Source organism: Callionymus lyra, chromosome 5, assembly GCF_982586985.1.
Source record: "Callionymus lyra chromosome 5, fCalLyr1.hap1.1, whole genome shotgun sequence".
NCBI classification, from domain to species: domain Eukaryota; kingdom Metazoa; phylum Chordata; class Actinopteri; order Syngnathiformes; family Callionymidae; genus Callionymus; species Callionymus lyra.
The window spans coordinates 7323597-7340862 of NC_141822.1; the positions used below are offsets into that span (position 1 = coordinate 7323597).

Below are 17266 nucleotides of genomic sequence, written 5' to 3' on the forward strand. Positions count from 1 at the left end.
TTGAACTTCTGTACCTTTTATTGTCTGCTGTGAACTGGAAATCTAAGTTTGAGAAGTAGATTTTTTTATCCTACCAGGCCTGTAGAACTTTTTGTTAAGCCCCTCTGGCCACGGATGAAATTTTATTCGTTAAATTGAAGTTTTTTGAAGCAATTAAAAGCCATTTTTCTCATTTCATATAAAAAACAATGTGGTAAGGAAATAATCACAAAAAGTAGCATACATCTTTAAGCACAAATAGAAAAAGGTTTTATAGAGATGACAACCATTACATTCAGGATTGCACTTCTGCTGACAGAATTTCACCTTTAAAAATCGCAAAAGTACATGTACTATGAAATACGAAATATTCAACTCTGACTTGGAATGACGGTTAGTCCATTTACAAAAGCAGTGTTGAATCCTTATAGTCTTATTTTCTGCCCCAGAAGAGAGAAAGGTTTCTCCACTAGAACAAGTGCAGAATAACTCACGATGAAGCTGAGCAGTGTGTTCCCCATGAAAAGATACAACTGGAAAGGAGAAGAAATTGTAAAAAAAAATTGAAATATAGAAATTAATATTTAATTCCTTACAAAGTTTATGCCTGAGAAGTGGATTGGAGTTTCCTGCAGGGTTAGGTATATGACCACAATAATGGGATGTACAAGGTAACTGGCAAAGCTTAGGTTTGAAATAGGAACCCACAAGTTCAGTGACAGGAAGTCCATGATGTACCCTGGAAAAAAGACAGCATTTCAACGCTACATCTAGATCTAATAGCCATTTAATTTTTTTAAGTCATTTGTTTCATATATATATATATATACACAGTATATATATATATATATATATATATATATATATATATATATATATATATATATATATATATATATATACAGCGAGAGAGAGAGAGAGACAAAAGTACCATGTTCTATACAAACTATTCATAGCTTCAAACTTGTTATATTTGTGATTTGTTATTCAATAGGTTTGAGATAAATAAGAAGCACCTCCATAGCCTTCCTCACAGGCTAATATGATCCAGCTTACAGCAGTCACCCAGACCAGTCTGTGTAGTCCCTGGTAAATGGCATGGGGTGCTGATGGATGGTCTGGGGCATCTACAAGAGCATAGTAAAATCCAATCACTAGAGCCATGGCCAGCAAGGAACATGTCCATCCAAGAGCCACTTGCCACTTTACAAGGACAAAGAACATAATTAATGTGTGATTTAAGGGTGCAATGTAACAAATGTATTCACAATGAAAAATAGGTTTTTCAATGAAACCCTACCTTTTTCTTCAAAAGTTCTTCCTTCCTCTCTTTCAGGTACATTCCAAATAGGAAACCAATTAAAAATGTTCCATATCTGGAGTAAGGTTTCGTATAGTATAGATTTGCGTAGTCTGGTGAAAGCCTGAATTAGAGAAGTCATCAGATCAAATCATACATGCTGTGTTAAAGTACTACTGGTCTAATTTGTAGTATTAGTAGCTGTACATTCAAAGATAGCCTAAAGAAGTTAACTCCTCTTACCAAATTGCTGACATAAACACAGGTAGGTGAAGAAGTGCCGTTACTATGGAACTAGTCAAAATGGACATCAGCAGCAGTGCTACGACTAAAGCCGCAAAAATACCTTTGCTTCTGTAAAATACATTTTAAAAACATATATATATATTATACATATACATATATATATATATGTATAAAAGAAGTAAACATACTTTCTATAGGCAAGAATCAGAAGAGGGGTTGTGGCGAAGCACTGCATGTCAAGAGAGAGGTACCACGTCCAAGGAAGACACTTTGTGGAGCAGATCAGTGATTAGATAAGTAGACAAATATAGCATCTTTAAATGGTTTGACTGGGTTCACTTACAGGTAAAGGCACTGTTAAGAGATTATTAATCAGCAGCAGGTTAGTCCACCAGTATTCCTCACAACTTATAAAATATTCATTTAGCCACGAGTAAGGCCCCTTGTTGATCACAGATGTGACACTGACACCAAATAAAATCACAAACATGTGGAGGGGTTGTATCCTGAAAAACATTTAAAATTGGTTAAAGTGTCCAAGCAAGTAAAGACTTTCTGACTCAACCTTATAATCCTCTTGAAATAGTAATCTGCCACAAGACCTACACTCATGGTGTCATCGTTCCTCTGGATTGAGCTCAGGAGAGTTTTGGCACTTAACATACCCCTGAAACACAATAATTTTAACATAGGAGATACATCAACGAACAAAATATTTTGAACTTCTCTGATTTCTCTCCTCCAAACCTCTGATTGTATCAGAGATAAGTTAACATTTGGTGTAAAAAATCGAAAATCAATCTTATGTTACTACAAACAATTTACCAAATTGTATTTTCGTCACAAAGAAAACGTTTTAGTGTGTTATCTATCCAGCAAAAGACGACAATACACATGGAGGCTATCTGTTTAACGTGTCAAGGACAGGCATATAGTTGAATGGTGACTCACCCAAATAGTAGGAAAGTATCCACACTTAGATTAATAGTCCCTGTCACAAACACCAGTGGGTTCTCTTTCAGGCCAATAAACCACACATTTTCGTTGTCTGTGGTGGAAGAGATACTGTTCTCAAAATAGTGAACAACTTTGAAATAAGTATTGATCATGTTTTCATACCAAGAACATTGTTCAAAGGATAACTCAATGAATGTGTAAAAATGATCCCTATCATGCTGAGTGCTCTGATGCCTGTCAATGAATTGTAGACCCCTTTCACCGAGGGAGGCCTGCTGAAGATTCCCTTGGTGGTTGTCTGTAGAGAGAAGGCCTTAAGAAACTGCTGCAAACAACGTCTTAAACAACTTTGCTTTGTCTTGATGTGATCTGAAAAGAAGCCAAACATACTAAATTAAAACATACATCTCACAAATTACACTTTCATATAAATGTGAACGTTAGCTCTCTCCAACTTACCGCAATCTTGGAGACTATCAGCATTTTTTTCACAATTTGACAAATTGTTGTCTCCATTGGTTGAACTTGTGATCAGTGAGGTAGGTTCTACAGTTGGTTCAATCTTTCTGCTCTCTTGAAAGTCTTTTACTGCAGTGGTAAGTGTAGCAGCAAGAGGGATTACTACTATAATTAGGCAAAGGATCCTGTGGGAGAACATGAGTACAAGTCCACTACTGAAACAAGAACTCTTTGTTGATATGACAACAATGTCTGTACTTACAGACATGTGATTCCAGATGTCCCTGGATTTACTACTTTGGACAAACATTGCGTCCTCAACACACTCTGTGTAGAATCATTGACCAGAATTGATGGTAAAGTAGGAATAAGAGAGACCTCTCCAAACGTCATCACTCCTTCAAATGAAAAAATAGTGTGATCACCTTGATGCAAAATGCTCGTGTTACATGCACCTACTTGTAGTGATGTCGTAACATTTCACCCATTTCATCTCATATATAGGCAGGAGTTAGCAATCTTAGCAAAGGTCTTGCATTCATGTCTTTTAATGTTTTAATGCCCTTATTCATGTTCGGAGCAGCAGGGAGGCCTAGACTTTCCTCACCCCAATGTGTTCCCAGACCAGCTGAGAGACATAATCTCTCCAGCATTTCCTGGGTATACCTTGGTCTCCTAACGTTGGGACATTTCCTGAACACCTCACCAGGGAGATGTCCTAGAGTTATCCTAATCATATAATCAAGCCACCTTAAGTGACTACCCACTAAGCGGAAAAGCAGTGGTTTTACTCCGCATCTCTCCTGGATAACCTTGCTTCTGACCCTATCTCTAAAAGAGATCCCAGCCACCCTACGCAGGCCCCTGTGATCTTGTTTTTTGCTCAATACCCACGGTCCAGGACCATTAGTGAGGGTAGGGATGTAGATTGACCGGTATACAGAGACCTTTGCCTTTTTGCTTAGCTCTTTCTTTACCACCATGGATCGGTGTAGTATCCGAATAAGTGCGGAGAGGCCAACAGACAAATCAAGGTAGGGAAAATAGTGCTTTCGGTTAAAATGACCCCCACCATAACTGGAACATGGTTGAAGTTCTCCCAGATGCGGAACATTGGGAGTGGAAAAGATCTGTACTGGTGACGTAGATAGAGCTAATGTTCGATTGTCTAGAAATCAGGTAAATTTGGGAACCATAACCATAACTTCGCCTACCAGGAAATGCCCATTGTAAACGATCAATAAATTGTTCTGAGTCTCAAATATTGTTGATGATGCTAAGCCGTTGGTCAATAAAACAAATTATCCTGTGACTTTCAAACTAATACTGTCGATCCTGTGGTCGTTCTGTCTCTCTGGGCCCCTCCTTCCACAACAGTGTAACACTCATTTTCACTGATTTTCATTGTTATTTTTGAGTAGACTTTACTGTGTTAGATTTAAATTATTATATACGTATAAACATACTTCAATTAATGCTAAAAGATAATCAAAATATAAAGTATAAATTACTCGCTGGATCTAACAGCGGGAACGTTTGACTATACATTCACAATCAACATTCTATTCCAGACTGATTCACACTGTTTCGAGACAAGCTTGGATCAGAGTTACGACACCGAAAGTTTCAAAGATCTGTTTATCTGCGAATCACACCTTAAATTGTGTATCAAAGAACAAAGCAGGACACATCCGGGGAAGGGGGAGTGAAAGACGAAAGAGAAAGTGACCCCCGCCCGAAAACATTTGAATAATTTGATTACAGGAAAACAAATTATGATGTCTCTCAGCGGGGAATCGGTGACACAGGGAACTTGAAAGAAAATTTTGGACCGAAAAAGACGACCTCCCGGACGGGAAATTTCACTTAAATATAGCAAACTTTTTACACCTCGGGACCAGTCTGCCCGGGGCTATCGATCTGTAAAGTCGCCCCGCTAATGTAACTTCCGAGAAAACATGTAAGAATTTTTTTTTTGTTGACACAATTGACAGTCAGCAAAGGGAGGTAAAGTTACTGGTAAAGTCACTCCCTTGGCTGTTGTTTATGTTTGGTTGCAACCCTTCTTCATCCAAGAGGTTCAAAAGCCAGTCAACTGGACTGAATTTCTTTAGGAAGACGTTTTGCCTCTCACCACGAGATGCTTTTTCGATTTCAACTAACCTGGGGTTTAGGAGCCAGTATATATCCTGCCAAGAGAGAGGAGCAGAGAGCAACCGGGAGGGGTTTGGAACAATGCATGGACTGAAACCCATCGGGGTAGAAACCCATTAATGAAGTGAGAGGGTTGTTGACCGTCACTGTCCAGCAAAGTGTGACCATCACATGATACTTTTCTAGGGAGAGAGCTAAGAAATGCATCGTAAGTAGCTGAAAGGTTATGCCTTAAGTCCCAACCTCTATTGAGAGAAAGGTTTTCTAGCCTAGTATAGATGGCTTCTTTCACTCCTCTCTGGCCAGCAGCTGTATATTGCTGTCATCAAAAGCATGTCCTGTGTCCTTTAAGTGCAGATGGACTTCATACTTGGCATTTTTTAATGGACTGCTTCGATCTGATGTGAGTTCAATGTCTGCGTATGTTGTTATCATGTAAGAAAAGTTGAATTCAATAAGATCTTACCCCCATGCACCATTTGATGCACCTCCTTCTCTTTGCAAGAGTCTGGAACACAAATCCCCACAAAATAGAAAACAGTTCCCTGCAAAAGAACAACTTTGATTAAAATGTCTTTTGTATGTATCAATACAAAATAAATGTATTTTAAAATATGAAATAATGTTGTCACTGTATTCTGAAACAAACTGATAAACAGCAACGGAAAACCCAACAGGAATCAAGTTAATTGTACAATTACCTGGTTCAAAAACACTTTGCAGAATTGTCCTGAAAAAGAAGTTGTTTGGACAGAGCGGCATTCCTGCATCATGCCAGTTTGGTCCTCATTGCCGCCTAAGAAGTTGCTCCCGATCCTCCCGTATGAATCATACACTAATTAAGAAGAGAAACACTTTTGTATAAAAATAGAATAAAAAAAACATTCAACAGTCCATGTTGGGCAACAGACATTTCTTATAATTGTTACAGTATCAGAAAGGGGTTATGAAAGGTGTTAAATTAACTTGGAACATGGAGAAGCTGATAAAAAAAAGAGAGCAACTCTCTGCAACATCCCTGATGGCATATCAAAACAGAAAAGCCCTTGATGCACTCATGCTGGAGAAAGGTGATTTATGCTCTATGTTTGGAGACGTGTGTTGTACTTTCATACCCAACAACACAGCTCTAGATGGAAGGCTGACAAGGGCACTCAGAGGACTTAGAGCACTTGCAATAGAAGCAAAATCATATACGTATATGTGTAGGATGGCTAGGATCGGGACATGGATGAAGAGGACCGGCTAGACTACGAGGAGGAACAGTCAGACCGACTGGTGACAAAGGAGAACAGTAAGACCAACTGAAGATGATGATGATGGACTGAACTACTCAGGAACATGGTGAAAGAAAGATGAAGGTCACACCACACCTTGTGTCACACATTAAAAAATCATATTGCAGGCAGACTATTATAGTTTCGGTCATACATATAGCGTGTGCAGGTAAATTATGATGGTATGTTGTTGGGAAGATGATGAATATTTGATAAAAGGGACCACTATTATGTTTTTGTTTTGTTTTTGCATGGAAGTGACCTGCAATAACTGCTCAGAACTCCAGACCTGCTTGACATGAAACCTTTCTCTCTGTGGTTCCTGACAAATGATTTCAAATGTGAAGTAAGTGAGTAATATTTGTAACATAGTGAACACAAACTTGTAAACCTACAGCACATCCCATCATGGAAATAATCTAAAATGCAATTCTATGTTATTTTCTAGGTGAGATGGAGTGATGCATATCAGGTGCTGGACTAACCATCGGAGGTGGAAGGGGTCAACATGTCAAAAGCAGGTGAGATGGTTACATCATACACTCTTTGGTCATTAAAATAGTCATGTTTGGTAATAATGATCAATACATTTCTGTGGCAGGACGCACTGACATGCTGACGCTTATGGTCAAGGTTTTCTGGCTTCTGTTGTAGGAAACACTTGGTCGTGCCTGTCAAGGTGGAAGGTACCAACTGAAGAGTCTTTTTCAATAGATTTTACACTTCAGATGATCGGAATCATACGACTTCATTAATACAATATTTTCCAGGTTCTGTCGACTTTCAGACAAAGAGGATTCGACGTTGTTATGGCAGTAAGGAGACGGCAGGAAGTGAAAGATTCTTGACAAGGAGATGAACCACCTCTGGTCTCTGTCAAGTCGTTGTGATTCCCTGAAAGAGTTTTCTCTAATGGCAGCGTCACAGCAAGGTAAGAGTTTATTTAGCAAAATAGCACAGACTTTATTTTACTCATTCATAAACAATGTCAACATTATGGAGTTGAAACACCTACAAATATACAATATAGTCACTTTTACAGGACCTTTTAAGCATGTATTAATCCGCGAGAGCCTCTTGACTTCCGCGATGCGTGAACAATCAAAGCTTCAAAAAATTAAAATGAAGCATTTTTACCGATTTATATTCACTCTGTACCTCCTTAAAGTGGTTTGAGGTCGTTAAGCACAATCGGGTTAGAATCGCACTGTTGACATTAAACATTTCAAGTGCGCTTCATAGTTGTAGAATTACGGTAGCCAAAGGACAACAGCAACATAACAGCAACAACCGGAAGTGACGTCGTGTTGGAGCGACCGGAACGGACTCCCTATTTTGACCGTTTTAGGCTGTATGTCTTAATACATGCATATTTGACTATAAAATAACTTGACTTGACTTGACACTTTTGCCCTCTAATGCATTGTGTGGAGCAATGGTAATATTTAGCATATTGAAAGAGCACCCCTTTCTTATTTGCTTATTTATTTTTCATTATTTTGTGTTATTTTGTGAGTTTTGTTAATTTGTATCATTCATGTGTGCAGAACAATTGTATTTCTATTTTTTGACAGGGACAGTGAGTTAAACTTTAGCAGGCACTATGGGCAGCTTTAGGGTCTTTGTGGGTCCGTTCGGCTCATTCGAGTCATTCGATGAAGAGCGATCATGTGCGAAGCAGCCGAGTCAAGTGTCTCTGTGTTTCTGTCTACAGGTGGGTGAATGTACGAGAAAGTTAATAAGAGTGACGCGAATGGTAATAATATGTCAGTGATATGCAGAAAGTGTGATAGTTGTTTGTGTGTTAGACTGACAAGAGGCGTCTGAGTTTGTGCATTACCCGTGAGAAGTTATTGTATTTAAATTAGAATTATGTATTGTATGTGCGCATGTGTGAGAAAGTTGTGAATGGTTATGGTGAGGCTGAGAATGGAAGGTTTGATAATAAGTGTCAATTTAAATATTGGTCCGTTCGGCTCATTCGAGTCATTCGATGAAGAGCGATCATGTGCGAAGCAGCCGAGTCAAGTGTTTCTGTGTTTCTGTCTACAGAGAAATAAAATTATCGAAACCAATGCATGCCTGGAATCTAGTTTATGGTTCTAAGTGTGCAACAATTGTTTTTCGGTTGAGTTTATGGTCATTTTAGTTAATTTAAATATGTCATGTTGGAAGTGACGGCAAGATTGCACCAGAGATCTGCTGCTGCTTATTTTCACCAATCTGATCGTTCCTTACGCCATACAGTTATGAAGTTTTTTTTAAATCTTCAATTCAGAAACTGACATCTTGCCAACACTCAATTCTGCTTTTCCACAATTTTCAACAGCATGAACAGTTTCTAACTGACTAAACATTGTGGATTTGATTTGATTGACTGCTCTTCAATGGACAAATCATTTTAAATATAGTTTAATTACTTACTTAATTAAAAAAAAACATTTGATCAAGGGTCTTAAATTGTGATCAATATTTGAGTTAAATTGAAAAGAAAATAATCCCAAAAGGTTGGGATAGAATGACACGCCTGTGTTTAGACACCAATAACTGCATTAAACAAATGATTGAAAAGTAACTTCAATTATTATCAGTTCATGTTCATCAGAGAAAAACCTATCACACTTATTCATTTAGACGTGTCTCCACACCTGATCTCTTGTATCACATCCCTTCATAATATTTATAAACTCCTGCAATCTTTGACGCACATTAAAGAAAACATTGTTAGCAACAGATACGAGTGTGATTTTTATTTTCAAGTTTGTTAGCCTTCGTTAAGATGGTCAAATGTATTTCCGGGTGCGTAGGAATGAGGTGTAGAAGAGTGTTAAAGCGTAGGTTGGGATGGCATCGTTGATTTATAAGAAGATAGAAACATATGCTTCTTTGACAACATGATGTGAAATAAGAGAAGATCCGCTGCATGCATCAGAAAGACAATGTCTTGGTTCAGGACTCAGAAAATGGAGAAAAGTAAAGATAGGTAAATCTACTTTTTAACTGAAAGCTGATGTATGTATCTGACACGGCAATATTTTATAAGCAGCTAAAATAATTAAAAGGAGAAGTTTGGGCATTGTTTAGAGGCACCAATATATTCAAGAATGTAGTACTTACTAGTAACTGCAAATTCTTTTGGATTTTCTTGGTGGAGCTCCTGAAGGAAAACATCAGTGTCATTCCTGCATTTGGTGAGTGCAGAGCAGCCCCCGATCAGCAGCAGGAACAAAAAGCCCAAAACCATTTTAATGTCTCTCTGTGGAACCAATGCAGAGAATTTCCAAGTAATACCTGCTCAGCTCAAAAATAATTTAAATAAAGTCAATGTTTACATGAAGGCTGTCTCTTCAAAACCTAATTATCCAGTACAAAAATAATTTTCCCAATTATTCATTCCATTTAAATGACAAATTAAAAAACATGTTTCTATGGTTTTTTAAAAAGTAAATTCTGCCCTTTAAAGAAAATATAGACGTATATCCAGTGATGATCAAACTGTATTGATACTGTGCGGATACAGTCACTTAATATGTGCTGGATTGTGATTTTACATGCAATGAGGCTTAACACAAACGTAAATGTATAGTATATATTTTCCTCCAAGTGTATAAAAATGCACTGAGGATGCTGGAGTGCAAATACATGCCAAAATAAACTGACAAAACTGAACATTAATAACAAGTTCCTGGTCATTCAGGATTATGAGTCCAATACAAACAAATCTTTATAAATGGATTAGTCAAATATTTACGTTACATATGTCAAACAACATTAACTGAATCCACAAGCCTCCAGCCAACACAATTAGTTATTTAAATTAACCAATCATTCTCGTTTAGAACGATAAGAAAGGGGGCACAGAAGGTCCTCTGGTGAAATGAGCAAGAATGGCTGAGGGATGTTGGATGTTGCTGCGATTAACAGTGTGAGCTGTGCTGCACCTGAAAATCCCAAAATGAAAATATCTGACAAATGCATGAAAGATATAAATTCATTCCTGTCGTAACTAAACGAAGAAACACAAAATAACTTGCTGTTACCGGTAAATACGTATTTAAATCCTTGTTTCAAGATACATAGGACCCCAGTATCATATCTTCACCAAATCCTGACCACACTATATGGAAGTGGCTCAATAAACAAGACCCATCAGATCACACATAATTTTTAAATTTTTTTCCTTGCTTAAATTTGGGTTTTCAGATTTGCCTTTGTAGTAACAAATGCTTATTTAGTTACTGTTATTTTTTCTATTTACTTGCACGAGTCTGCCTAATCTACAGGTACATCTCCAAAAATTTGAATTTCATGAGAAAGTTCCATATTTTTTGTCTCTCATTTCAGAATGTGTGATTTTTTTATATAGATTCATTACACATAGACTGAAAAACTTCAAACATTTATTTCTTGACATTTTGATGATTGTGGCTTGTGCCAAGTCCTGCTGGAAAACACAAAAGAACATAGATTTTTCATTACCTCTGGTTTACATTTTGTAACTGATTTGTGTGATCCATGTTGTTGTCTCCAGTCGAGACTCAAAACAATTGACTCACTCAAACCTCTTCTTATTTGCTTAATCTGGCTAGTGTTCCGGCCAAGAACCCAGATCATTTTACACTTGTGATCTCATCATCATGTCATTTGTTTTAGACAGATATACGAGAGAGAAGAGTGAGGGAGGATACAGTTAGAGAAAAGAGGAGAGTATAGAAGAGTCCATGGAGGCCCTGGAGAGAACTCTTGAGTTCAGTACAATACAATATTTTTCATGTCAGTGTACCTCAATGTTTAAAATGAGGCTTCAAAGTTGAAGAGATCTACAAGACCTGTACTTACAGCATGTTTTAAGAGGTTGTGCAGTAACCAGGTGCCATTGGACTGGGTTAGCACAGGGAGGTCCAAACTATTTATTGCCATTTTTTGCTCCTCTGTTACTGTCTGACCTCCTTTAGAATGGGCAACTTCGTGAAGCCTCAATAGTTTAACAAAGAAAGTGAGATTCAATATAATTGAACATTACACTTTTTACCCTTTGAGGCCAAGACATCTTAGATTGATGGATTGAAATCCATTTTTTTTACATTTAATTACCGGTCTGATCAGCTCTCTGATGTCCAAGTCAGCAACATCTTCAAGCCCGATTGTGACAAGAAGTGGGTCATTGGCCAAGAGCGCATGAATAATTGCTGGACCCGCCAGACATGGACCGCATGAAGAAATGAGTGTCCTATAATTCTCCCAGCAACAACAAACAGCTCATTTTGAGCAAGGATTTTTGAGGTTGATGGGATCAAATGATCTGGTTGACCCTCGAACATTGCTCTTCCACTTTTAGTCCCTAAAAGTAGAAAAAAAGACTTGAGATTTTATATTTATACATACATTGTTGAGAGTGAACAATGTAGAATACAATGTTAATGTGGCATACTATGTTTAGTATAGTAGTAAACTCTTATTATTATTTTGAACAAACAAGAAAAAAATAGGTTGGAGACTACCAAAATCACTTTTCTAACCATGTGTTGAACATTATTTATTGCCATGCTGAAGAAGTGTATATTGACACTGTCTCCCCTGGCTCTGTCTCCAGAGAGAGATAAGAGTAATTTTAATGATATAAGATGTGATGTGTTTCTCCAGTAAACTCTGAATATCTTGTATTTTACTTAAACCTTAAGGCCTGGCCCCCCATCCTTGGCTCCAAAGACATAAAATTACATAAATTTACACAGAAACACTGTGACCTTACAAGAAGCATTATTCTGTGTCCCCATACCTTTTAAAATTGACTGGAAAGGTCTTGCCCAATCCACATTTGGGGTCTTGTAAAATGAGGATCGCAGCCTCTTGGTCCTCTATATGATTCTCAATGTCCAATTTAACTTTGCGATATGTGTCTGATTCTTTATGAAGCAGGAGCTGCTGTCGTTACAGATCCACTGCACATTCTGGCTCTGCAATAGTTCTCCACAGTTCTGTGGGCTCGGAATCTGATGCGCATGCCCCTCTGATGCCTCATACGGTAGTGGAGACATGTCTATTTTTTATATATGTATATTAAATTCTTGCCATTGTTGGAAGACGATTTAATAATGTTTGGCACAATAGCCCTGTTTCCCCTGAGGTAGAGGTGTTGTCTTTCGTTGCCACCCCCACTTAAGAGCATAAAAACATGTTCAAGTTTTTACCTTTCACACATCAAAACATGATAAAAATGCATATGTACAGAGGGAAAATATAATTATATCATTAAAAAATGTACAGTCATTTATATTTTATCTCACCTGCAGATTTACAAAGCAGCCATCCACCACGCAAGTTTCTCATTCGTGGAAATTCTTCTAACAGTATCCTTTCAATCTGTCAAATGAAAAAACGAATGTCAGTCAAATAAGATAATGGTTTACAGATATATAGGATTCATTTGATTTTTTTGATTTTTATTTTATTTTTAAATTTATTTTAATAAGAAGTTCCTGCTTACTTTTACATAGTAAGCAGCGTATTTCAAATCTTGAAGATTCAGTGTTTTCCACTTTTAGGAATGTTCCTCTTTTTCCAATACATAAATACATTTTCCAATACCTATTGACTGGTAGAACAGTACAGAAAAGATTTTGAGAAAATGCTCTCAACCAATAAAATACTGAGATTACATTGACACAATTCATAAATGGAATGTAAACCTTACCTCCCTGTGTTCTGCTTGATCATTCATCAGAACTGTTCGACGGCCTAGACCTGCTTGAAGAAGGATCATCTCATCCCGAGGAGTTTTGTCACTGTATTCTGTGTTCTTTATATGTTATATAATAAAATTATAATAAAATGAACCCTTGTGTTATCTCAGGGTTAAGGTGACCCGAAGGGTTAACATATTGTTTTTCCATTTAAATGACTTAACTTTATATATCATTTCTACGACACACAGTATGCAATTTCCTCAGAATATTTAAGTTTCAAAATAATTCAACCAAACCTCTGCATCTCCTGTGGTTCAGTAGCAACAAGTCCAGATGTGCCTTGACAAACAGAAGACGAGAGCTCATGTAGAGGTTCAGGTGTGGATGGGCGGGCATGCAGCTGCAGTACCCCGGAGGTGGATGGGTGGGCATGCAGTTTCGCTACCCCAGAAGTGTAGGGACTGACATTATAACTTCTTGCAGCATTGATGTAACTCATCAGCAGACGCACAGCTGACTTCAAGTCCTTAAATATGTAATTGAACAAAGAAAAAGATCTGTAAAATCAGCTTTCTTTCAAATGGTAAGATTTCTTACAGAGGTTTAAATATATATATATATATATATATATATATATATATATATATATATATATATATATATATATATATATATATATATATATACACGAAGCGTACATGCATGCACAGCTGCATAAAAACCCACAAATTGTCCAGCTACTTTACCATCGGTGATATATGAAGGCTATTCATATTAGTAATTATAAACTAAACTGACCTGTTGTGTATTTCCTGTCTGGTCAGTCATTATTCATCATTGTAGGTGAAAAAATATTACGGGTTAAGTGGAGTTCAATAAAAATAAGCGTGTTTTCAAGAAGGCACTTACCTTTTTTTTTTTGTCATATAATGGATTAGTTATGGAGGTTTTGTTTAGATGGCTGTCAATGTCGGGATGAAGCGCTGCTGCAGCTGATTGGCCAAAAATTGTCATATGTTACGGCTTGACTTCAAGAAAGTTGCAAGTGGTGATCGAAGAATTTAATTGTTTGGTTAAAATGTGTGGCTCACCTGTACTACACACGCACACATTATTGTTAAATTTATAGAATACAAGTGTTTCGTTTACAAATATCATATGATGGTGTATTTTTAACCGTGTTTTTTCAGTGCTTCAGTTTTAGTGATGGGATCGGTGGTTCTACTTCATATTGGTGCTCCGCCGTCTAACCACTTCGCTATTGGATTACCCCGAGGCACCGCCTTGTCTCTGAGAAAGCTTAATGAACTCGCCACCCAGCAGGGGGCAGTCCACTTCCTATAAAGGCGGAAAACACCCGCCGCACTTTCTCCTTTACAACTCAGAGAGAAAGCTGTCCAACGTCCTAGTGCTATCCGACAGCTCCACCGCCGTGGCGTACATAATCGCCAAGGTGGAGTCAGATCCCCAGCCCTTCTGAGTGTGGCAAAGAAGATTTGGCTGTGGGCAGAGCGTCACCTGCTTACTCTCAGAGCTCAGCATGTACCGGGCGAGCTGCACGCAGTAGCGGACAGACTGTCGAGGGGGGCCGTCCAGGACGAATGGGGTCTGTCCGAGGCAGTGGGATCTCCAGTTTGTACTGGACTCTCTCACAGGCCCGACCTTCGAGCCTCTTGACCAAGTCCCACTGGATATCTTGTCTTTCAAGGTATCGCTCCTTCTGGCACTAAAAACCACGAAGAGAGCAATTGAGCTTTGTGCTCTCTCCACTAGCCCTGAGTGTCTTTCCTTGGCGTCGAGGAGTCTTCGGTGTCATTGCGGCTGGTGGCTGTGTATAGGCGCTCTGATGCCCTATTCATCTGCCACGGTAGATGCCGACAGGGTGAGGCAATCTCCTTCCCAGAGGTTTTCTCATTGGGTGAGATCGGCCATTATCCGGGCCTACCAAGCAGCGGGTGGATCTGCTCCTAGCGGACTGAGGGCACATTCCACCCGTGGTGTGGCAGCCTCAGTGGCTCTTTTGCCGGGTGTGGCAGCAGAGGACATCTTCTCAGCTGCTTCCTGGGCGTCCACGTCAACCTTTGCTAAATTCTATCTCCTCTACGTGACTGCGGGATCAGTAGCTCATACAGTTTTGAGTGCTGCTGTGCCCCCCTCGAGGCCTAGGCTCCAGTAGACTTGGATCCTGGGCCGGCGGGGCCCTAGCGATGCCACTTCAGGAGCGGCGTCCAGCTGGGGGTACATTTATCCCGTCAGGCTTCGCCTTGGGTTTAAACCAATAGCGAAGCGGTCAGAGGGCGAAGCACCAATATGAAGTAGAAACCCTGAGTTATCTATCATAATCTCAGGCTCTACGAATTGATGCGAAGCCCTCTAACCTCGTCGCCCAGCGGCCGCCCTTCTCGCTGAGTTTTCAGTTAGAGGAAGTGCGGCGGGTGTTTCCCGCCTTTATAGGAAGTGGACTGCCCCCTACTGGGTGGCGAGTTCATTAAGCTTTCTCAGAGACGAGGCGGTGCCTCGTGGTAAACCAATAGCGAAGCGGTTAGAGGGCTTCGCACCAATTCGTAGAACCTGAGGATATGATAGATAACTCAGGGGTTCTTTTGACTTTGCTGAATCACTAGAATCACTTCATTAAAAGGATTCGTACTCGAACGTTCAAAACAGGAGTCCGTTCCGTTCGCTCCAACACGCCGTCACTTCCTGTTCCCGGGTCTTAATGCTTCGCTTTGTGGAGAAAGATGGTCAATTCAGAGTGTGTCACGGGTCATTTATTCGCCGCTTCAAGTCAAACAAAATACAAGCTTTACCATTGATCCGTAGCACTTTCTCCTGGCGATGGTACAGGTCAATAGCCCCAGGAGAAAAGGTCTCGAACTGTAGAAACATCCCTATATTTAAGGCAAATTTAGGGGGCCAGGAGGTCCTCCCCCTATCGCCAAATGGTTCCTTCAAGCTCCCAGTGCCACGATCCCCTGTGGAGAGTACTTCCTAATTTGTTTCCTAATCTAATCATTCAAATGTTCTTGGGTGGGGGTTTCCGTCTCCTAGTCCCCCCCCTCCCGGATGTATCCCGCTTCGTTCTTTGACCCACGACCCAAGGTGTGAAAAGCGCAGACAAACAGAAATTTTAAATAACAGGTGTCGTATCTCTAATTCTTTCTAAGTCTTGAAACAGTGAATCAGTCTGAGTGGAATGTTGATTGTGAATGTGTATTCATACGTTTAAGCGCTTAGATGAAGCGAGTAATTTATACTTTATATCTTGATTATTTTTTAGCGTTAATTTAAGTATGGCGTATACTTATAGTGTATAATAATTTTTAATCTAACTCCAATGTCACCAATATTTATTTTTTGTTGCTTAGACTTCTCTGTCAGAACCATGCCTTTTAAATGAGATTGTCAAGCATTGTACAGTAAGGATGCAAGAGTAACCATTTTCACTTTCAATGATAAATTCAACTTCTGTAATTAACAGATTCCTGATAAAAAAACATATATATCTCATGGTAATTTCTTGCGTTTGTGTTATTATTGCTACATTATCCATAAATTATTTTAAATTCATCATTTTTGTTTTGTCTATTTCATTACCATCTTTATCCATCATCAGCTGCCCTCCTGGATTTACATTTTGGTTTCCACCTTCTAGGTAAGGTGGTGGTTAATCTGTTTTTTCAGTTATATTATTTTCATCAACAACTTCCTTTTTAGCAGCTTTCACTGGTGCCATCACTTCAGTAATCAACTTTATCTTTACTTTTACCATTTCCATCATCACAGAAAATCTGTCTCTATCAGTTTTTGTTTTTTCTAACAAAGCCAGTCTGTATTTTTCACTAAACAACATGCTTGTTTTTCTCCACCTAATGAATTGAGTTCTAGATTAATGTTTTTCACAGTTTCACCAAGAATTTCTTCTTCAGGCATAGGCAAGCCCCAATCAGGCAGATTTCCAACCTTTCTCTGCTTTTTATCCCATTTATACCCGTTTTTTACAACATTTTTCCGATCCAATGGAGCAATTTTATCAATATATGAACTTACAGAGCGAAACAATACAACACCACATGATCCTATTCCATGAGACTGCCATTTTACTCGTAGTTCAGATAAATCCATTTCTTAATTTTTCTTTATTTTATTTTTTTCTTTATTTATTTTTCTTTAATTTATTTTTACACCAACTGTTCGTCTCCCTCTCT

At 38.7% G+C, this 17266-nt stretch overlaps 1 protein-coding gene across 1 annotated transcript; it reads right to left on the reverse strand.

Moving 5' to 3' along the window:
- Window positions 1–404: 404 nt before the first annotated feature.
- On the reverse strand, window positions 405–9616 carry LOC148079184 (O-acyltransferase like protein-like). Its single transcript, XM_087792269.1, has 15 exons — window positions 9490–9616; window positions 5797–5930; window positions 5562–5640; window positions 3204–3339; window positions 2942–3126; window positions 2645–2851; window positions 2477–2573; window positions 2091–2192; window positions 1869–2031; window positions 1714–1793; window positions 1523–1633; window positions 1280–1403; window positions 996–1182; window positions 576–718; window positions 405–512 (listed from the first exon to the last, which is right to left on the reverse strand). The coding sequence occupies exons 1-15, from the start codon at window positions 9614–9616 to the stop codon at window positions 405–407; spliced, it is 1983 nt and encodes a 660-aa protein (XP_087648395.1).
- Between the last annotated feature and the right edge of the window lie 7650 nt (window positions 9617–17266).